Source organism: Castor canadensis, chromosome 19 (assembly GCF_047511655.1).
Source record: "Castor canadensis chromosome 19, mCasCan1.hap1v2, whole genome shotgun sequence".
Classification (NCBI taxonomy): domain Eukaryota; kingdom Metazoa; phylum Chordata; class Mammalia; order Rodentia; family Castoridae; genus Castor; species Castor canadensis.
In genome coordinates, this window is record NC_133404.1 from 38,168,861 (window position 1) to 38,187,106 (window position 18,246).

Sequence of the window (18,246 nt, forward strand, 5' to 3'; positions counted from 1 at the left end):
ATTTTATGTGGGTTTTGGATTTGAACATAGGGTCTTGGACTTTTTAGGCAGATATTCTACCATTTGAGCCATGCCCCAGCTCTTTTTGCTTTAGGTATTTTTCAAATAGGGTCTCACATTTATGCCTAGGCCAGCCTGGGCCACTACCCTACTGTTTCTTCCTGTGTAGCTGTGATGACAGGTACATGCCACCGTGCCTATCTTTTTATTGGTTGAGATGGGGTCTTGGTAACTTTTTTGCTTTGAGCTGGCCTCAAACTGCAGTCTTCCTGGTCTTTGCCTCCCAAGTAGCTAGGATTTATAAATGTAAGCCACCATGCCCAGCTCTTTTTCCTGTATCTTGTGACACATTTTCATGTGCATGAAGCACTTCATTATTTTCCCTCCAAAAAGCAAAATGAGTTTTGACTGTGTGTTTGGTTGCTATCCAAAAACTACAAATAATGCAGCTAACTCCCAGAAACACGATCCTAGAGATTGTGACACATTCTTCGTGTTGCTGGGAAATTTCCTGCTTGACTCACTGAGAAGACCAGAAATCAGTTGTAGACAGCTGTCAAAAGCAGAGTTTTACACAAGAGCTTAGTCCTTCCCTTAATGTAATGCCCTCATTTGATTTGTAGTACCATTTCATACAGGTTTGAATGATAACTAGCCCCACTTACTTCCCTAAACTGCCATATGCTACAATGGGAAGATTAACCAATAATGTTATTATCACCATCTCTCCTTAGTACTTCTCATATATACATTATAAATTTTCCAGCTGTATTTATTATTCTCTAGAAACATGAAAAATCTTTCCTGAACTCACTCTCTCTTTTTTCTGGGGGGGGGGGAGGGGGCAGCACTAGGGTTTGAGAGCAGAGCCTCTTACTGCTTCAGCTGCTCTCTCAGCACATAGTGAGTCTTTTTTGGAAATGTTAAAACTGAGCATTGAAGAGAAGATGAATATTTTTGCTGAAGTGCATGTGGTATACCCTAAGCATCAGGACCACTGGATATTTCATGATCTGCTGTAGACTCAGATCTCCAATTCCAAATTGCTTACATGTTGTACATGAAAGCTAGACATGGTGGCTCATGCCTGTGGTCCTAGCTACTCCAAGGCCAGTCCAGGCAAAAGCATGAGACCATACCTGAAAAACAAACTAAAAACAACAGGGCAGGGCATGTGGCACGAGCCACATGGCCTAAGTTAATCTCCAGTGTGATCCATAGGTAAATGGTATCACATGCTCCTATAATCTTAGCACTAGGGAGGCAGAGGAAAGATCTCAAGTTGAAGGCTAATGTGGGCCACATAGTGAGACCCTGAATCAATTTTTTTTTTTAAAGGCAACTCTTCAAGTTTCATCTTTAGTCAAAGTCTTCGTAGGTAATAGTATCATCATTAGTATTTACAATTGATATTTAAAGCTGAAGTGTTTAATACACCTAAGATATTTTAACTGATGGTTTATGTAAGCACACATTTAGTAGCTGTATGACTTGGAGCTGGTTATAGAAACTCCCTCAGGCATTCAAGTGTTGAATGGGTGTAATAATGTGATGTGGCTTAAATTGAGTTTATTTAAACTTGTCAGCACATTTCCTGTCGTTTAATAAGCACTTGTTATCTTTATGGAGGGAGGGCTGTAGTTCACAGTGACTACAACAGTGCCAAGGTCTCTTTTTCTCTGACCAGAATTTAAGCAGTGTTAAAGAAACAAAAACTCTGTCCCTCATTGCCTTGCCAGGGCTGTATCTTAAGAGCATGCTCGTTTAGCAACAAAGTGCTTTCTGAAGTCATCCTTGCTCACTGCTGCTCAGCTTTTACCTCTACTCTGTCTTCCTGATAGCTGCTTCTATCACAGTCTTTCATAGCTATTAACTTCTGAGCATCTTTGAAAATGGATATCCCCTGAATGTATCATCTGAAATGTCTTGGGTCATTTGCTAGATTAGAAAAAACAGTCAGATTTAAAACATGATTTCTAAGCTGAGATCTGTTTCAAAATCCACTGATGAAGAAGAAAATACTGAGTAAAGACAGTGACTGAGATATTTCCGTGTCATTTTCTGGGTGGGAAGTGGACAAGGTGCAGCATACTTGAGCAGAAAAACTTCGATGGAGGAGCACGTTTTGCTGGCTCCATTGTGAGGCATGCAGGGAAGATGATTCTGAGGAGAAACCACTCCAACAAAGGCGTTCGTTGTATTTCTTACTTCCAACTCCCACATGCTGGGAAACTAAGATGATTTCATGACAGAATTTAAGAATAAATATATTTGCATATGCAGAGTAGTTTGTTTATTACAGAGGATTCCTTTCCAAGACTAAACAATATTTAAGCTCATTTTTCCCACCCAGATAATGTTCCAAATAGAGAAACTGTTTGTAATGTAGAGCTCTTAAGTACATTAGTGATGATGTTAAATGTTAAACCCCTGTAGATGTTGCTTAATGAAGTTTTATTTTCCCCTTTGTTTGGCATGGCTTGTTATTTATTATAAAGAAGGGTATTCACAAATGGCACTTGCCCGTACGGTTACTCTTAGACATTCACTAACGGAGTGTGCGTTTGCCAAGTTTCTTACACATGTTCTGATGGGAGCAGTAGCTTGTAATTGTACAGCTTGCGGTATGCTGTGAAAGCAAAGTCCACCTTGAGAAAACTGACCTCTAGTTTTTATGCATCATTTGTAGTAGGTCTAAAAGATGCATGACCTGTGTGACCAAAGATCAGAATGAGCCTCAGGAAAGCTAGGCACCAGAGCTAATGAGGGTTTTTTCCTTTTCTCTTTTTTCTGTGCTTAACTGTGGACAGTAGGGTAGAAACTTACTGAAAAGCACATTTTTTTAACATAGTCCTATTTGGAGGTCAGCATTGACAAACATGTCAGAAAGAACAAAAATTTAGTTGGGCAAATAGACTTTATTGATCTTTTGATTAAGTTATAAGTCTTTGTGTACATACTTATGCTTAATATGTAGTAGATATATATATTTGTACCATGTGTGTGTGTTCTTTGAGTACTTTATAAAATTCAATCACTATGTTACCAGAACCTCTTTCATATATGTTGATGCCTTCCATATATGTCAGGGGTATACTTTAGATATTCATACAAATAAGATTTATCCTTAAGATTCATAATTGCTTAACATAAAAGGAGGACACTTTTAGATTCTAGATAAGGTACTTTGTGTCATTCCCAAAATTTACTCACATTTGCAAATACTGTAGAATACACATTATAGTGTTAGTTCTTATGCAGAACTGTCATTGCCTAAAAAGCCAATGTACAGACATTTGTGCCAGTATTTCTGTGGTTTCTGTTAATTGCGCTGGTTGCACAGACAAAGTAGTCTGATACCACTTAGTATTTTGTCTGCGCTACAGACTGGTTTTCATATCAGTAGATACAGGGCATTTTCAAAACCCTGATAAAAAGAAGATTGATTTGCTTGTTTATCCAGTCCATATTTGAGTACCTACTCTTTGCTATGCACCAAACTAGATAGTGGTAGTTGAGGGATGAACTTAGAGGTATGGTTTCTTTCCTAATACCCTACAGATAAGAGAACAAGTAAGTCTAATAGAAAATGGCAAAGGAGACAACTGAAACAAGTATTCAGAGCTGTGGAAGTGACAGACTTCAAAAGTCACAGAAGGCTTACTAAGGAGGTGCAGTAACAAGGTTTACACCAAAGGAAGCTAGGAATTAGCTGAGTAAATTAGTATGTGGAAAGCTAAATCGAAGAACTTGGGTTTCTTACCTGAGGGAATATCATGTAAGATGATTAAAACACTTCACATCTCCACAGAGACAGAGGTGTCTGGAAGGAGAGGTTTGTGGGTCACAGAAGACTCTTGGGAGATAGTGTCCTGGGCTGAGCTTAGCACAGTGACACCAGGGGAGAAGGTGAAGTTCAGAATTCTAGAAGACAAAGTCAAAGAGGTCTGATGAGATGTGCTACAGGTTCCTGGTTTAAGTAGTTAGTTATGTTAGGTACCACTCTCCAAATGAAGGAATACAGGAGGAGGAGCAAGTCAGCAGGAAAGTAAAAAGTCAACTCTTCTGTATTTGTTGAGTTTCAGCTGCCCCCAGGAATCCACCCACAGGTGAGCAGTGAGATGGTGAGGGGTAGCCTGAAAGATAGTCTGCCTCAAACATTAGAAAGATGTGAGGCCCCAGCATACTATATTCACACTGTTAAGAGATGAGAGTAAATGAGATTTGAGGTGGGTGAGAACAGATCTAAATACCAAATCCTAAGAAATACCACTACTAGATATACTTTTCATGTACTTCTAAGAAAGCAAGCTGTAGCTATGAATTGTGACCATTAAAAATAGTTTACTTCTTGTTTTCATAATCTAAGAAGCACATACTTGTTTGGTGACTTTTTAAAAAAGCTTTGGTAGAAGTACACATATTCAGAAATTAAAATAATTTTCATTATCCGTTGTTCATCTCGATAGCCTTTCCTGGAACCCCATAGGCCAGTAACATTATTGTGTCCCACATGGTGGTCCTTTTGCTTTATCCTAGTACCATCCTCTGTGCATGCTCTAATGTCTTTCTGTTAACCCACTCCTCAGCACAGCCGCAGATGCAGCCAGCAAGGCGGATCTCCTTCTCCATCAGCATCTCTCCGCTCCTCCTTAAATCTAAAACTCTCTTTTCTCTTGGCTCTTCTTATTCCAGTGATGAGGACGAGGAGTTGCATAGTAAGTAAGCAACTTTGGTGTCCAGTAGCTGTTCTCCACGTTCAGACCAGCTCTGAAAATGCTGTAGGCTTGTTACTAAAAAATTTAATTGTTTGAGGATTTGTGTCCCCTTGTGTACCATCTTTCATAAATCACTTGACTTCATACATGCCTTTAAAATTAATTCTGATGAAACAATTTTGTTTTCCATCACTGCTAATACAGATTGGTCCAATGGCCTCCTGATTCCAGGGCACCAGGTATCTTTCCAGAACACACCACAAAGGCATAAGGGTTAAGTTCCCATCCCATTCTGTACCCTTTGTGATAATGATACTAATTTCACAAAACTTTCGATTTGGTAAAATCAACTTTATTTTCCATGTTGCTTTTTTTCTGTCTCCTGGAACTTATCTAGTCCATCAGTAGTATATAAAAGCTGGTGTTACGTTTTTTTTCTTTCCACTTTTCAGACCATTTCTTTTTTTTAAAAAAAAAAGTACTTTCACTCTGAGATTAGATCCCATAGATTAAAGGATTGGAGTGTTACACACACACACACACACACCCATGGGTGTGTGTGGGTTTCCTTTCCTACTTTCTCTCCTTTGGAACTTTAATGTTATGCCACAGTCCTTTCAGTGATCTATAGGATTCAGATTAACACATTCCTGGTAATACCTAGTTTAAAAACTTTTTAAAGTGTTTTTTTTTTTTTTTAACTTTTTCAGGGTCAGGCAATACTGTGGTTTGAACTCAGGGCCTCACATTTGTTGAGCCACACACCCAACCCTTATTACTGCAGTTGTTTTTCAGGTAGAATCCTGCATTTTTGCCTGGGGCCAGCCTCAGACCATGATCCTCCTCCCCACTGCCTCCCACATAGCTGGGATCACAGGCATGCACCACCACACCCAGGTTATTGGTTGAGATGGCCAGCCTTTTTGCCCAGGCTAAGCCTTGAACCATAGTCCTCTTGATCTCCCCCTCTTGAATAGTTGGGAATAAAAGCATAGGCTACCATTCCAGGGTCTTAAAACTTTTTAAAGTATCAGTTTTAGTAAACTTGGAAAGGAAGTGAATCCTGTCTTCATGAAAATCATTGTCTTCAATTATATTTCTATAACATTCTGGGGTTGGTATTTTTAAAGTTAAGCAATTAATTGTTTTCATGTACCTGATTTTATGTGTCTCAGTTATATCTGTTTGATTGTGCACCCTGATTCCTCTGGTCTGAAGTTGGAGCAATATATAAGTATTACGTCTGGCTACCATTATTACACTGCTTTTAAAGCAAAGTGCCTTTGGCATAGTAGCATGATTTAGTTGGTTTTAAATGGAGAGCTTATTAGTTTCCATCTGTTTTTCACTATCAAAAGATATTTGACAAGAAGACACATAAAATACTTATTTTATATTCATTGTAGTAGGAGGAAAGTTATAAGAATCCACTTCAACTTTGGGTGTTTAAAATTTTCCAAATGCTTTATCTTAAGGTATTGATAATACTCTAGAAAATAGCCAAGTTATCTTGACAAATTAACCAAAGTCCCCATAGCATTTTGTCTGCCACTAATAAACTGTAATCACATAACTGCACTGGTGACAGTTAATCTGACATGATGATGCAATCCTAAACATATAGAAGCTGCAGAAGCCTTTGAGTCAAATGTGTGGCATTTCTCAAGCTGTGCCCCTTAACTGAAAAACACTAGTAAGAATTAAAAGTGCTGATGTGTGTACACTGTGAGGTTCTAAGGCATTGTTCTTTATGCTGTGTTTCCCAGATTTATTAATAAGGAAACTAATACGTCAGGACCATCTCTACTGCTCACGACTTCAGCAGTCTGTAGAGCACACTTTGAAAAGTAACTGGCTATGTGGACAGACATAGTATAATACTATTCCTGGGTATAGGATAATAACACGAAGGTGGTACTGTGTCTTAAAAGAAAATCTGGTTGAAATTTGAACAAATATTTTATGGGCAGATCACACATTTTTTTAGTTTTTAGTTTATTCCACAGAAATCTGGTAGTTTATTCTTGCTCAGGCTTATTGTTGCTTCTTTTTCTACACTGTGAATTTTATTTTGTTACTATTACTATGGCAGTAACTTAATAGGTAATTGCCGAGATGCACAACAGGATTGTGCCCTCCTAACAGAATTTAATGCTGCTTATGTCATTGAAGACCCCTTGGATGGGAAAAGGTTTTTAAGTCACTTACTTAACTCACCCTATTGATTTTTTGAAAAACTGAGACGTAGTTTCACTCGTAGATTGTGCAGAACTGGGAAGACCCCAGATGCCCTTACTCTTACTCAAGGTCTCAGCCTCATGCCTGCCTGTTGTTACCAGGCATCTAAGTGCAGGTAGAGAACAGGAGAAAGTAGAAAAGACAAACTTGTGAAAATTTAGAATTTGCTTTTTATAAAGCTTCCTAGGCATTATTCCAACCTGTTGACTACTTAAGTTACTAAGTAATGTCTACAATTTTGCCTTTCTGCTTAGAATCTAGAACAGATTTCAAGTTTAAAAGAGTTGCAAATGCTGGTAATCTGGTCATGGGATATCTGCAAATCTCTGTCAAATTAAAGCTTTGCTCATAGTAATCTCAGATCCTTGAAACCAACCTCACAACAGTAGTTAACACTGAGCAACCTATCTCTGATCTCACTAAAGATTGAAACCATTTCTTAGTTTGTGATTGAAGGAACTTTTGCTCTGTTCTAGGGCCTTAGCTCAAACTTTAGTCACATGTGGTAAATCAAAAAATAATACTATTTCCTCTGTTTTTCCTACTTATTGCCCTGCTATCTCCCTTAACCTTAGAATTTAATAACCATAAATGGAAGAGAGGAGAGGAAGAAGAATGCGTCTGCCTCATTCATTTTACCACTGTCGCAGTGGAAGGACCTTACCATCTAGTTCATTCCACACGTTTCATATAGGGAGCTGTACTGAAAAGTCTTTACCCTAAATGAGTGACATGGCCAAGACTTTATAAGCTACTCCGATACTCCTTTCTGTTCACTAATCTGATGACGTCTCAGGAGACTTTCAGACAATGCTAGATTTTTTTACTTTATATTCTTCCTCTGAAGAAACTCAGAAAGATGACCTAAGGAATCAGAACATTGATAAGAAAAGGAATAAAATCTATTTCATGCATGTTTAAGCATTAGAAAGAATACTGATGTTGAATTCCAGACATTATTTTCTTCATGGGGAATTCACTGCCTGTTCTACTTAATTCCATTTCTAATTTTAAAGATTCAAGTTTAATTTTTCCTTCTTCAAACCTTTTAAGGAGACACCACTCACTGACTTTCAAATACTTTGTGCTTTAGCTGTGTTGCAATCTTTTAAATATTTTACCTGTCATCAGGGTAAAATCCTTTTGTTCTAATTTTTCCTCTGCCTGTTTTTGTTTTCTAGATTCACGGCCCTTCCACAACACCAGTGCCAATCTTACTGAGAGGTACTGTCCATTTGTTTTGTTATTCCTTTTCCCAAAATGAAATGAAGAAAATCCACACTATCTTACAGCGTTTAATTAAGTGTATTAAGTTATTTGAGCTTATCAGATTCTTACTTCCTTGAGTTATCAGTTTGGAATAATTGTTAGAAGTGGTTTTGTAATGACGGCTGTGTCTTTTTCAGAATATCTTCGATAGTTTTCTACTTTTTATATTGTCCTCATGATAAATGTTATTGTTTACATCTATTCATGTAAAAAAAACACTTACGTTTGACTTTATGAGCTTATGCACACTTTGCTGAAACAAATTTTTAGTTCTTAAGTCCTTAACAGCATTTTGTTTCTGTGTGTGTGTGTGTGTGAGAGAGAGAGAAAGAGAGAGAGTGAGAGAGAGGACGCACCCATGCAGTGTTGCTATCTTCTTAGTCATTTTAAGCTTTCATGCTGAGGGCTGGATATGGCTCAGTGGTGGAGTGCTTGCATGCATGAAGCCTTGAGTTCTATTCCCAGCACAAAAACAGACAACCAACCAAAAATAACAGTTCTTTTGAGTACATGTATGTCAGACACAGCTCTATCCAAGTAATTGAATTGGTTCTTGTTGACTTGAGAAGAGGGGCAGGAGGATACTGCAAGTACTAAACCACTGAATTACACCCCAGCCCTGAATTAAGTCTTTACTTGACAGCATCCAAAAAATTTCTGACTCACTTCTTACTTTTGTGTTTCTTGTTCTTGCTTATGAGGTTGGATGTATAATTTAAGTATGTTTGGGGTTCTGATTGTGCCTCATAGTTTTAAGTTGCCCTCCTTTATGCAAAGGCACTGGTTGTGATTCAGTGACCAAGACTCTCTCAATGAGTGGTTCTTTGTACACTGTACACTGCTTTCATAGCTTTTTCCTTCTCCTTTCCAGAGCAGTGGTTTTCATACCAATTCCCTTTTATCTTAAAAACAGACTGCTTTGTTTTGTAAACAGCATATATATATATATATATATATATATATATATATATATATATATATATATATATATATATATAAAAAATACAGCTGTCGAAGGGGTTCCCTATGATCTTTCTTCTGTCTGCTTTCTCACAGAGGCCAACACTTTCTTATGGGAAATTTCTAAAATTGTAAAATGGCAAAGCAAAATGGTATAAATGGATTGTTTTTCCATATAATGAATTATTTAACTACCTGTCATTATTTAAAGAAATCAACCATTGAGTTTCCTAAAGTGTAACATCTTGGCTGGACTTGGATTTTATGTAGGCTTCCTGAGCAGTAGACCAGTCATAAATCTGGATCTCTGGAAAACTCTTCAAATGGATCTTTCTTTGCACATTCTGTCTGCTGTTCCCTCCAAAAATTGTGCATAGCTTTGTGGACTAGTCCACGGTCTTAATTGTTCAGAATGCCAAAAAGTATGTGGCCTATACTGTTGAACTCAGATTCCTGAAGGTCCTTTGTTTTGCAACCCTAACCAACAAACACTCTATCATTCCATCATGTATGTGGATTTCTTTTCAAGCACCTATTGCAAAGAAGATAAAATAATTAACAAATAATTGACAGTTTGTTTTTAACATCAGTCATTGTAAGTCCATAACTGAAACATTAATGAGTACTATGAGAAAACTTAGCCAGGCTTTGGCAACATGGGTGTTGTGGCATACTCTTTCTCAGATACTGTGTGAAACCATTCAGCAGCCTCTGTCCAGCTCTCATTCTTCTTCCCATTTAACTTCTCTAGTCCTTGACAAATCAGTCTTCTTGTTTTTATTTAGTATAACAGAAGAGAACTATAATTTCCCGCCACAAAGCCCCTCCAAGAAAGATTTCGAAGGGAAGAGTGGAACAAAAGTTAGTCGTACATTCAGCTACATCAGGAATAAAATGTCCAGCAGTAAGAAGAGCAAAGTAAGTATTACCCTGGGCATTCTTTGTGACACCTCAATCAATCATCTCAACAGCCTTCATAGACCCTCCCCCCCCCCAAAGTAATTAAACAATGGGGACACAAATGGAAATAAATTCAAGGGTGCTCTGTAATAACCTACTTGAAGAAAATCTACACTTATATGAGCAAGTTACTGCTACCTACTACTTTTACTATGTGCCAAGGGTTGTTCGTAAGGCAACCTACTCAGTCCTTTCAACAACCCTTTAAGGTAAGTAGTATTAGCTTCCTTCTTTAGGAGTGGGGTACCTTACCTAATGTGAAGAAGAGATTCATACCTATGTCTCTTTGGCTTCTGGTCCCATACCTTCAACCACAGTGCTGAAATTGGTAAATCAGGTTGAAAATGCAGTGGAAGGATTTTATGCTGAGATAAGGAAATTGAAAATACTATCATATTGAGGTTGAGAGGGAATAAAATTAGGCCACAAAAAATTACAAGAACTTTTAAGACTAATTCTTGAGTCTGTTTCTAATTAGGAATATTTGAGATATATCCTCTTTTGTGCTTAAGAAGTTAAAATTTTTAGACTAATTTTTTTTTTATTTTTATTGTTTTATTATTCATATGTGCATACAAGGCTTGGGTCATTTCTCCCCCCTGCCCCCACCCCCTCCCTTCAAACTAATTTTCTATCTAATTGTAATTACATGTTATAGGATTCTACAAAATATAAAAGAAAATAAAAGTTGTCTATAATAACTGTACATCAGAGAGAAGTAAATACTCTTAACATTTTAATTTAAGTATTTCTAATCTTTACCAGTATATTTTACAAAGAAAGAAAAGTTGACAGTCTTATACTGATTCCCAATGTTAAACCAAAACTGATCCATTTTAAATCAGTGGGGCAAAACTTTTTGCCTCTCACTCCCCCTGTAATACACAATTCAACACCTAGACACCACCACAAAAAAATAAATAGAATTTAAAATCAGTTAAGGGTATATACAGTAAGGAATCACTATATATCTGTGTGTTTTGTATTTACAAATACATAAATGGAAACACATTGCATACACACATACTTAAAGTAAGGGAGTAAACAGGCATTGAACTCAGGAGTGTTGTTATAGAAACACACTCCCTTCTCTCCACTGAGCCTCTCTGGCACTCAGTAAGTGGGCTGATAGAAATACAGCCAATTTATTTTACTAGGTGTGTTAACTTTCCATTGTTGTGATAAAATACCTCAAGTAATGAACTTTTAACAAAAAATTCATTTTGTCCCGTGGTTTAGAGATTTCAGCCTATGGTTACTTGAGCCCATTGCTTTGGGTCTGTGAGGTCTGTGAGGTACAGTGTGTTATGATGGGAACATATGGCAAAGGAGATGTGTTTATTTAATTGTGACCAGGAAGGAGGGAGCGTGAGAGAGACAAACTGAAGAGCTTGAAGGGTCCCCCATCCCCTGCAAGGACATCCCCCACACCCACTTCCACTAGGCCCCACCTCCTCAACGTTCCACTACCTCCAGATCCTTTAGTATATGGGCCTTTGGGGGATTTAAGATTTAAGATTGAAACCATAATAGTAAATTTTGTAAATAAGATCTCTTTCTTTTAGCAAATACTAGGTTTATTCAGTCTCGGAGGAATTTTTCCATAAAACCTGCCACCAGGATTCTGTTTTCTCTGTATTTCTTCTACCCAAGTGCAGTATGGAGAGACTGGGCAATCATGAAAAGATGCAAAGTCTAGCACATCTTTTCTAGCATAATTTACATATTTAAACATTAACTTCATACTTGACCTGATTTTAGAATTAAAAAAAAACAAAAACAGGTCAAAGAGGGTAGAATGCTTACCAGTATTCCACATATTTATTTTACTTATGTCACTGCTTCTTGAATAGTAAGTAGTTAGTGTCGACAAAAGAAAATTCCCTTGGAAAGAGCAAGGTAAATTAGCCAGGTATTATTGAGTGATTTCTATATTTTAAGTATTCTACTAGGTGCTAGCAAGCACTTAAAAGAACAAAAGCTCACAGTCTTAACTTTAAAATTTTTTATGGTCTAGTTTGGACTATTTCAGAATGTTCTCATTATTTTTTATTTATATGCAGAATCTTTAGAGTTTTTATTGGAAGACCAATAAATAAGTGAAGATTCCCCTTTTCTGTCTATCTCCCCATGACTCTACTTTTAGGACAGCACAGGAATACACAGTGATCTTGATGAGGAAATACAGACAGACATTAGAAAAAAACAATGCAAGACAACTCAGACCTTTAAAAAAGTCTCACTCCACCCAGCTCCTTATTCTAGAAACTGAAGCACAAAGAAGTATGTTTCAAGTCATGGAACTAAATACAGACTAAGGCAGAACTGCTGCCAATCTGATTCCAGCAAATCGTTTTTGTCACTTCATGCTTTCTCTTAAACGAAATCCATCACTTTCCAGGATAGGGGTTTTTTCACCCTTTTTCTTTTTCTTTTCCTTTCTCATTTTTACTGTTTTTAAAGTTAGTTTCCTGTTTGCAGAACTGGGGTTTGAACCCAGGGCCTTGCTGATGGTAAGCAAGAACTCTGCCTCTTGAGCCACACTCCCTGTGCTTTTGTTTTCGAACTTTGCTTCTGAGATAGTCTCTTACTGCATATTTTAGTTAAGTATTTTTGTTTGTTTTTTTTGAGAGTGGGCTTGCCATCTAGCCAAGTTGGCCTCAAATTTATGATCCTTCTGTCTCCTCCTCCTGTGTAGCTGGGATTATAGGCATGCATCACTCTTTTGTAAACTTTTTAACCTCAAAGGACTAAAGGGATGAGACAGACAGGAGAAAAGGCCATTTGTGTTAGAGGAAGATGTGCCATCACTGGCAGAAACTGTTGAAGTTTCAGTTGACCTCTTGCTTCTGATAATCTCCTTAGTTAAAGTGACAACATTCTTTTACAATTAAAGTTGGTTCCTCTTTCAGTCTTGACATCAAAATTTGATCTTTGAGGGTTTTGCTGTCTGTAGCAATGGAAACTCAAAAAATTGCAAATTAATAACCCTGGGTTATTTCCCATGATGAAGTGTTGAGGGTGCCCAGCTGCCTTGTTTATTAAGATGGCATCTTTCATATGGTTATTAGCTTTCTTTTAAGTAAGATTCCACAGAACTTACCCCAGAACATCTTGGATTTTGTCAGTGTAGATAAAGATAGCATTCAAATTCTGTTGAGTTACATTAAATACCCTGTCTTAATATAGCATGCATCCACAACAGAGCTTTACCATAAAGAAGCATTTTGTTTTTTAAACAGTAACACAAAAATAAATGAATAATAAATTTTCTTAGTATAGTGATGCTGACACCTCTTTTTTTAAACTATGAATAATGTTACCTACCCATAATGTTAAAAAAGATTCAAAGTGTTAACTTTCAAAATTGAAAGAAGTTAACAATGGCCTTTCTATAAAAACGATAAGCTTTTACTATTTTGGATGGGGCAGTGTTAGGGATCTGATCCAGGGCCTTGTAATGCTAGGCAAAGTGCTGCATCCTCCTCTTCGTGCCTTGAAATTGGAGTTCTTCTGCCTTCACCTCCTGAGTGCACAGATTCTTAAATTATTTTTTGATACATGCTACAAGAGACCTAATGTACTCCCTTTATTCATCTTCTAAATAATGTAATGCTATATTAAGATGGCACCTGTAATTCTTATCTGAGGATGGGTTAGAAATTTCAGCATTTCTTTCTCCTTTTTTTTTTTTTTTGTAATAAAAGTAATAGTAAAGTTTATTAGGAAAGGAATTTAATATAACAGGATAAAAGTGAGAAGAAATGGGAATAAAAAGGGAGAATCATTTCCTGCTCCCCATTGCTTTTCTTATACACAGTGTATATATTTTTATGAAAATAACTCATACTTACTAAGCTGAGTTTGTTACATTCTGTATATTAAACAGTGATTGTAAATTTTAAATATTCTAAGCAACCAAAAGTCAGCAGCCGTTAGGTAACAAATTGTTCACATTCCTGAGTGGTACATTTTGCACATAGGCACTGGTTTTTTATGCATGCAATTTCTTATTTTTACATAAGAAATTTAATTACTGATAGTTCACATATCCTTTTGAAAGCTAACAACAGGTTGCATAAGTTTTTAGGTAAATGCATGGAGTGTTTTTGAGAGTGTGATGCATAGCAGGAGGGCTGGCAGCCTCTGCTTCTGCCACTGTCTTTGAGAGGTGATGCTGTTTCCTGCTGAGTAAGTCAGCTCCGCTGCAGGTATTTAAGACTCAATGAGTAGCCTTCAAATTCATAAAGGGAGTAGAGAGGCCCACTTTAAAACCATCCTATCATACTGATTTTCTTGTGTCTTAAGCTTTTTTCTTCACTTAGACCACTAGAGATGGTCAGAAATGTTTTAGACCAGTTCTTAGTCTGACTAGCAGTAGGTGTTTTGGGGTGCAAGGATTACATTCATGCCCAGCCGATACGCTACATGACTTATAGCAAGACATTCAGCTTTGTGCTCTGCATGTAAAAGAACTATACCATCAGCCCTTCAAAATTCCTTCCAGAGTAGATTGCTGTTTCCAGTGTTAAAAGTAATTCTTTCATTTCCTCTTTAATTACAGAAATGTACCTTGACAGATGTTTAATCACATCATGTCCTCAGTTTTCCAGAGTGTCCTCTGACTTTAAAAATTGTGATTCCTTATCTAAAAAGATAGGCTTTTAAAAAGGGAAAATTTTCTCTCATAGCATTCCAGTGTCTTTCCTGTTGAAATGCTTCTTGATTCTTTTTCCACAGCACACAGTTAAAGTGTTTTAGCAGTTGTTAAAATGGATAAGTGAATCTTCAGAAAACACCTAGTCACCATTTATCAAAAGTAATTGAAACGTTTTCTTATGAAACTGACTTTTATAAAATTTGGAGTTTGTTTTTAAATAAGTGTGTTCCTTACTTCCCAGTGTTAAAAACTTCCCTTCATCCTTGCCAGATCTCCTATGTTGCCACATAAGCACTGTCCACACACCATGTTTTATTTCCTGTATAAACTAGGGTACTTAGTCTGCCTTAGGAGCAGCATTCAAATAGTTAAGACTGTCTTGAGGAAACAAGCAGCCTCAGCCCTCCCTCCTTCCCTTTCTCAACCAGTTTCTGGCTTCCTCTTACCGTTGTGATAATGGCAGCCCCAGGCTGCTGAGCTCTGCCCTGCCGGCATGAGCCCTCCTTCTGTGAGAGCACATTTCCTGGCATGGGGGTTGAATCATGTCTGTAAAATGGGGTCGGCTTCATGAAGTACCCCTCATAACAGTGAGATTCACAGGACTAAAACATGGAGAGGTAAGAGCCTACTTCTTTAAAGGACTAAATTCTAATAAACACATAAATAAGCAACATACAGTTGTTTTGGTTTTATCCCTGGAAGTACTAGATTAGATTGTTGCAAAAAAGATGAGGAAATTCTTTATTCAGGTTTGAAGACCACTGCAAGGCTTGAGAGAATAAGATAATTGCCATAGCAAATTTATTTTAACTGTTGGAGCATGCTTTTAACTTCCTCAAGGAAAAAAAAAACAGATGCTTTTTAGCTTAACAGTTTATGTATCAAGAAACCTTTAGCAAAGTTTAGTTGAAAGAAAAGAGTTATTTGAAAAAGTTCAAGTGTTGTTACTGATTTTCGTTAGACTTGTATGTACTTCAGTAGTTACTAATTTTCGTTTAGAACAGTTTCCTGTTTTGTAAAGTGAAGTAATTTGTTTTTCTCCCTTCCTCTCTCTCCTTTATGTAGTTTTAAAAGTACGGCAGTTGGCTCTTAGATTTTTGTTGCACATATTCTGCTCACAAAGGACTTTACAAAATAATACATTTAGTGCTAATTTACCATTTCAGTATAGTGGATGGATTCTGAACACAGTCAGAATGTACAAGTTCTAATTTTGACTATGCTAATCTTTTGCTTTGTGACCTTCTGCAAGTCAAGGAACCTCTCCAGCCCTTGGCAGTATGAGTGGCGAGTGAGAGCTGAGTTTGTCAGCCAGATCTGGATTTTAATGCCCGGTTGAGCACTTGTGGATGTGCCCTTAACTCCATTGTTAAACATCTCTGAGCCTCAGTCTTTTCAGATGTAAAATGGAGATAACCAAAACTTCATTGGGTGGTTGTGAGAAAATACAGTAAATTACTTACTGCAGTAGGAACTGCTCAGAATTTTAGACGTTCTTTATTGTTATTTCAGTTGTAGACTGGGAAGCATGGTGCTCACCCTGCCCACTTCAGAGTCACTGAAGTAATCTAGAGAAGGCATCGATTCAAGATGTAAGGCCTTAGTAGTTATCATGATCACTAACTTTGGGGAACCCATTTTCCAGGTATTTTTCTAGGTGACAACATGTGGTGGTAGATGAAACTCTCCTGTGAGTTGTTGCTCTTCATGGTCCAGCTGGTTTGAAAGATTAGTCCATTGATGTGGATTGGCCAGCTAAGTGTTTTGCCAAGCATTGCTTCTAAAGTACATTTTATAGAGAGCACAGTTCCAGCCTCTTCAGCACAGTGTGAACCTGAAATGTCCCTGACTGCTTTAGATATTTCATTAAGTATCTAACAGTCTTGAGTGTTTGTTCAAGTTTTCAAGATATAAATTCCTTTCCATCTTCTTCATGCCTGTATAAGTTTTAATAAGCCCTCGTAGATTGAAGCCTGATGTCAATACATGAAAGCCCCCTGCTTTTGATCTGTTTCCTGAACATTCATAGCATCCCTGTATTGTTTTGAGGTGATAAGCAGTCTGGTACTCAGAGTTTACAATTTCCAATCCAGACCATCTCTTTCCCACCCAATCCAATCTCTCCTTGGCCCGCATCCCCATTGGAGTGTACTCAGTCACTAGAAAGCATCTAGTACAGGGGCTGGACACAAAGTGAACATTAGTTGATGTCAGTTTTTTCCTCTTCCCTCTGTGACAGGTGAGGGAGACTGTGGGAAAAGAAGGGAGCTTCGCAATAGAGATCAATCAGCAGGTCTTGGGAAGCCTTGTCCCTTCAAACCAGAGGCATTTTGCTTGCATTTCCTGTCTCTCAGGGCCTCGGGGCAGAGGAATAAGCAGCTAAGCCTTGAGGACATCCTTTCTCTGAAAGTCATTTTCTTAAAGGAAATGACCACTGTGGCAACTAGCTTGAGGGGACAAGGCTGCTTCCCTATGTTTTCTGTACCTCCTGTCTCCCCTGCTCTGCATCAGTGTTCTTTGCCACTCCTTAATTTCTTTTATCCTCCCTCCACGAGTCAAATTTTCTTTCTTTCACTGCTATTTCTGTGCTGGATTAGGAGAGTAATAAACTACCAAAACTCGTTTTTAAGGAGGCATGAATAATTACTATAATCTGATTATACTTTCTATGTTCTACACATTGTACAAGATCCTTTACAAAGATTTTGTCTTGCCTATTTTTTTTCTTAAACATAAGAAATAGGTACCTTTCCCATTTTTCAAATAAGGAGACTGAGACTCAGAGAAATAATTTGTTCAAAATCATACATTAACAAGTAGTGTAGAACTTACATTTGATCCCAGGCCTGATCTGTCCTGCTTCTCTCAGCACACTCTTCCTCCCTAAGTGAACATCAGATCAAAGTCAATAACCTGTAACTTCAGAACTCTAATTAGTGAAAACTATATGTGGGGGGTATTTAATAGTTCTGCCTGCAGTAAAAAAAGAAGCATCACAGAGACTCCTCACTGAGTGAAGTTATGTGGCCATGTGCACACAGCAGAGAGGAGCTTGTACTGAGTTTTCATGATATGCAGTCATCTTTCCTGTCCCCTCAAGCTGATCCCAGAATGACTAGCATCCTTTCTTCTGCTCCATTCCTAAACTGACCCTAAACTCATTGCTTCCTATGTGGGCTCTCTGGTGGCTTACTAAGGAGAATCTTACCTGACATTACAGGCCTCTTCCTGGTGATAGGCCAGTCTTTGGGCATTGTGTCTATCAGTATAAGTAACCCCTGAATAAGCCACTGCCAGAACTGTGTGGCCTGTCCAGTTACCATAGGATTTTTCTAAGGCAGCTTGTGTGCTCATGGGTTAATGAGAAAATTTTGCCAGAATATTGTTCCTCACTTTTGTCCAAAAGTCATCAACCACTGTGGACCACATATCATCTAGATA

At 37.7% G+C, this 18,246-nt stretch overlaps 1 protein-coding gene across 12 annotated transcripts in view; it reads left to right on the forward strand.

Moving 5' to 3' along the window:
- The window catches only part of Akap13 (A-kinase anchoring protein 13), a 273,195-nt gene that overhangs the window by 214,231 nt on the left and 40,718 nt on the right, over positions 1 to 18,246 (forward strand). For all 12 annotated transcript variants that reach the window (XM_020185782.2, XM_074061538.1, XM_074061537.1 and 9 more), the window contains 2 exons: positions 8,138 to 8,180; positions 9,971 to 10,103. In XM_020185782.2, the coding sequence (XP_020041371.2) occupies positions 8,138 to 8,180; positions 9,971 to 10,103 (176 nt within the window). The remainder of the gene's footprint in view (positions 1 to 8,137; positions 8,181 to 9,970; positions 10,104 to 18,246) is intronic.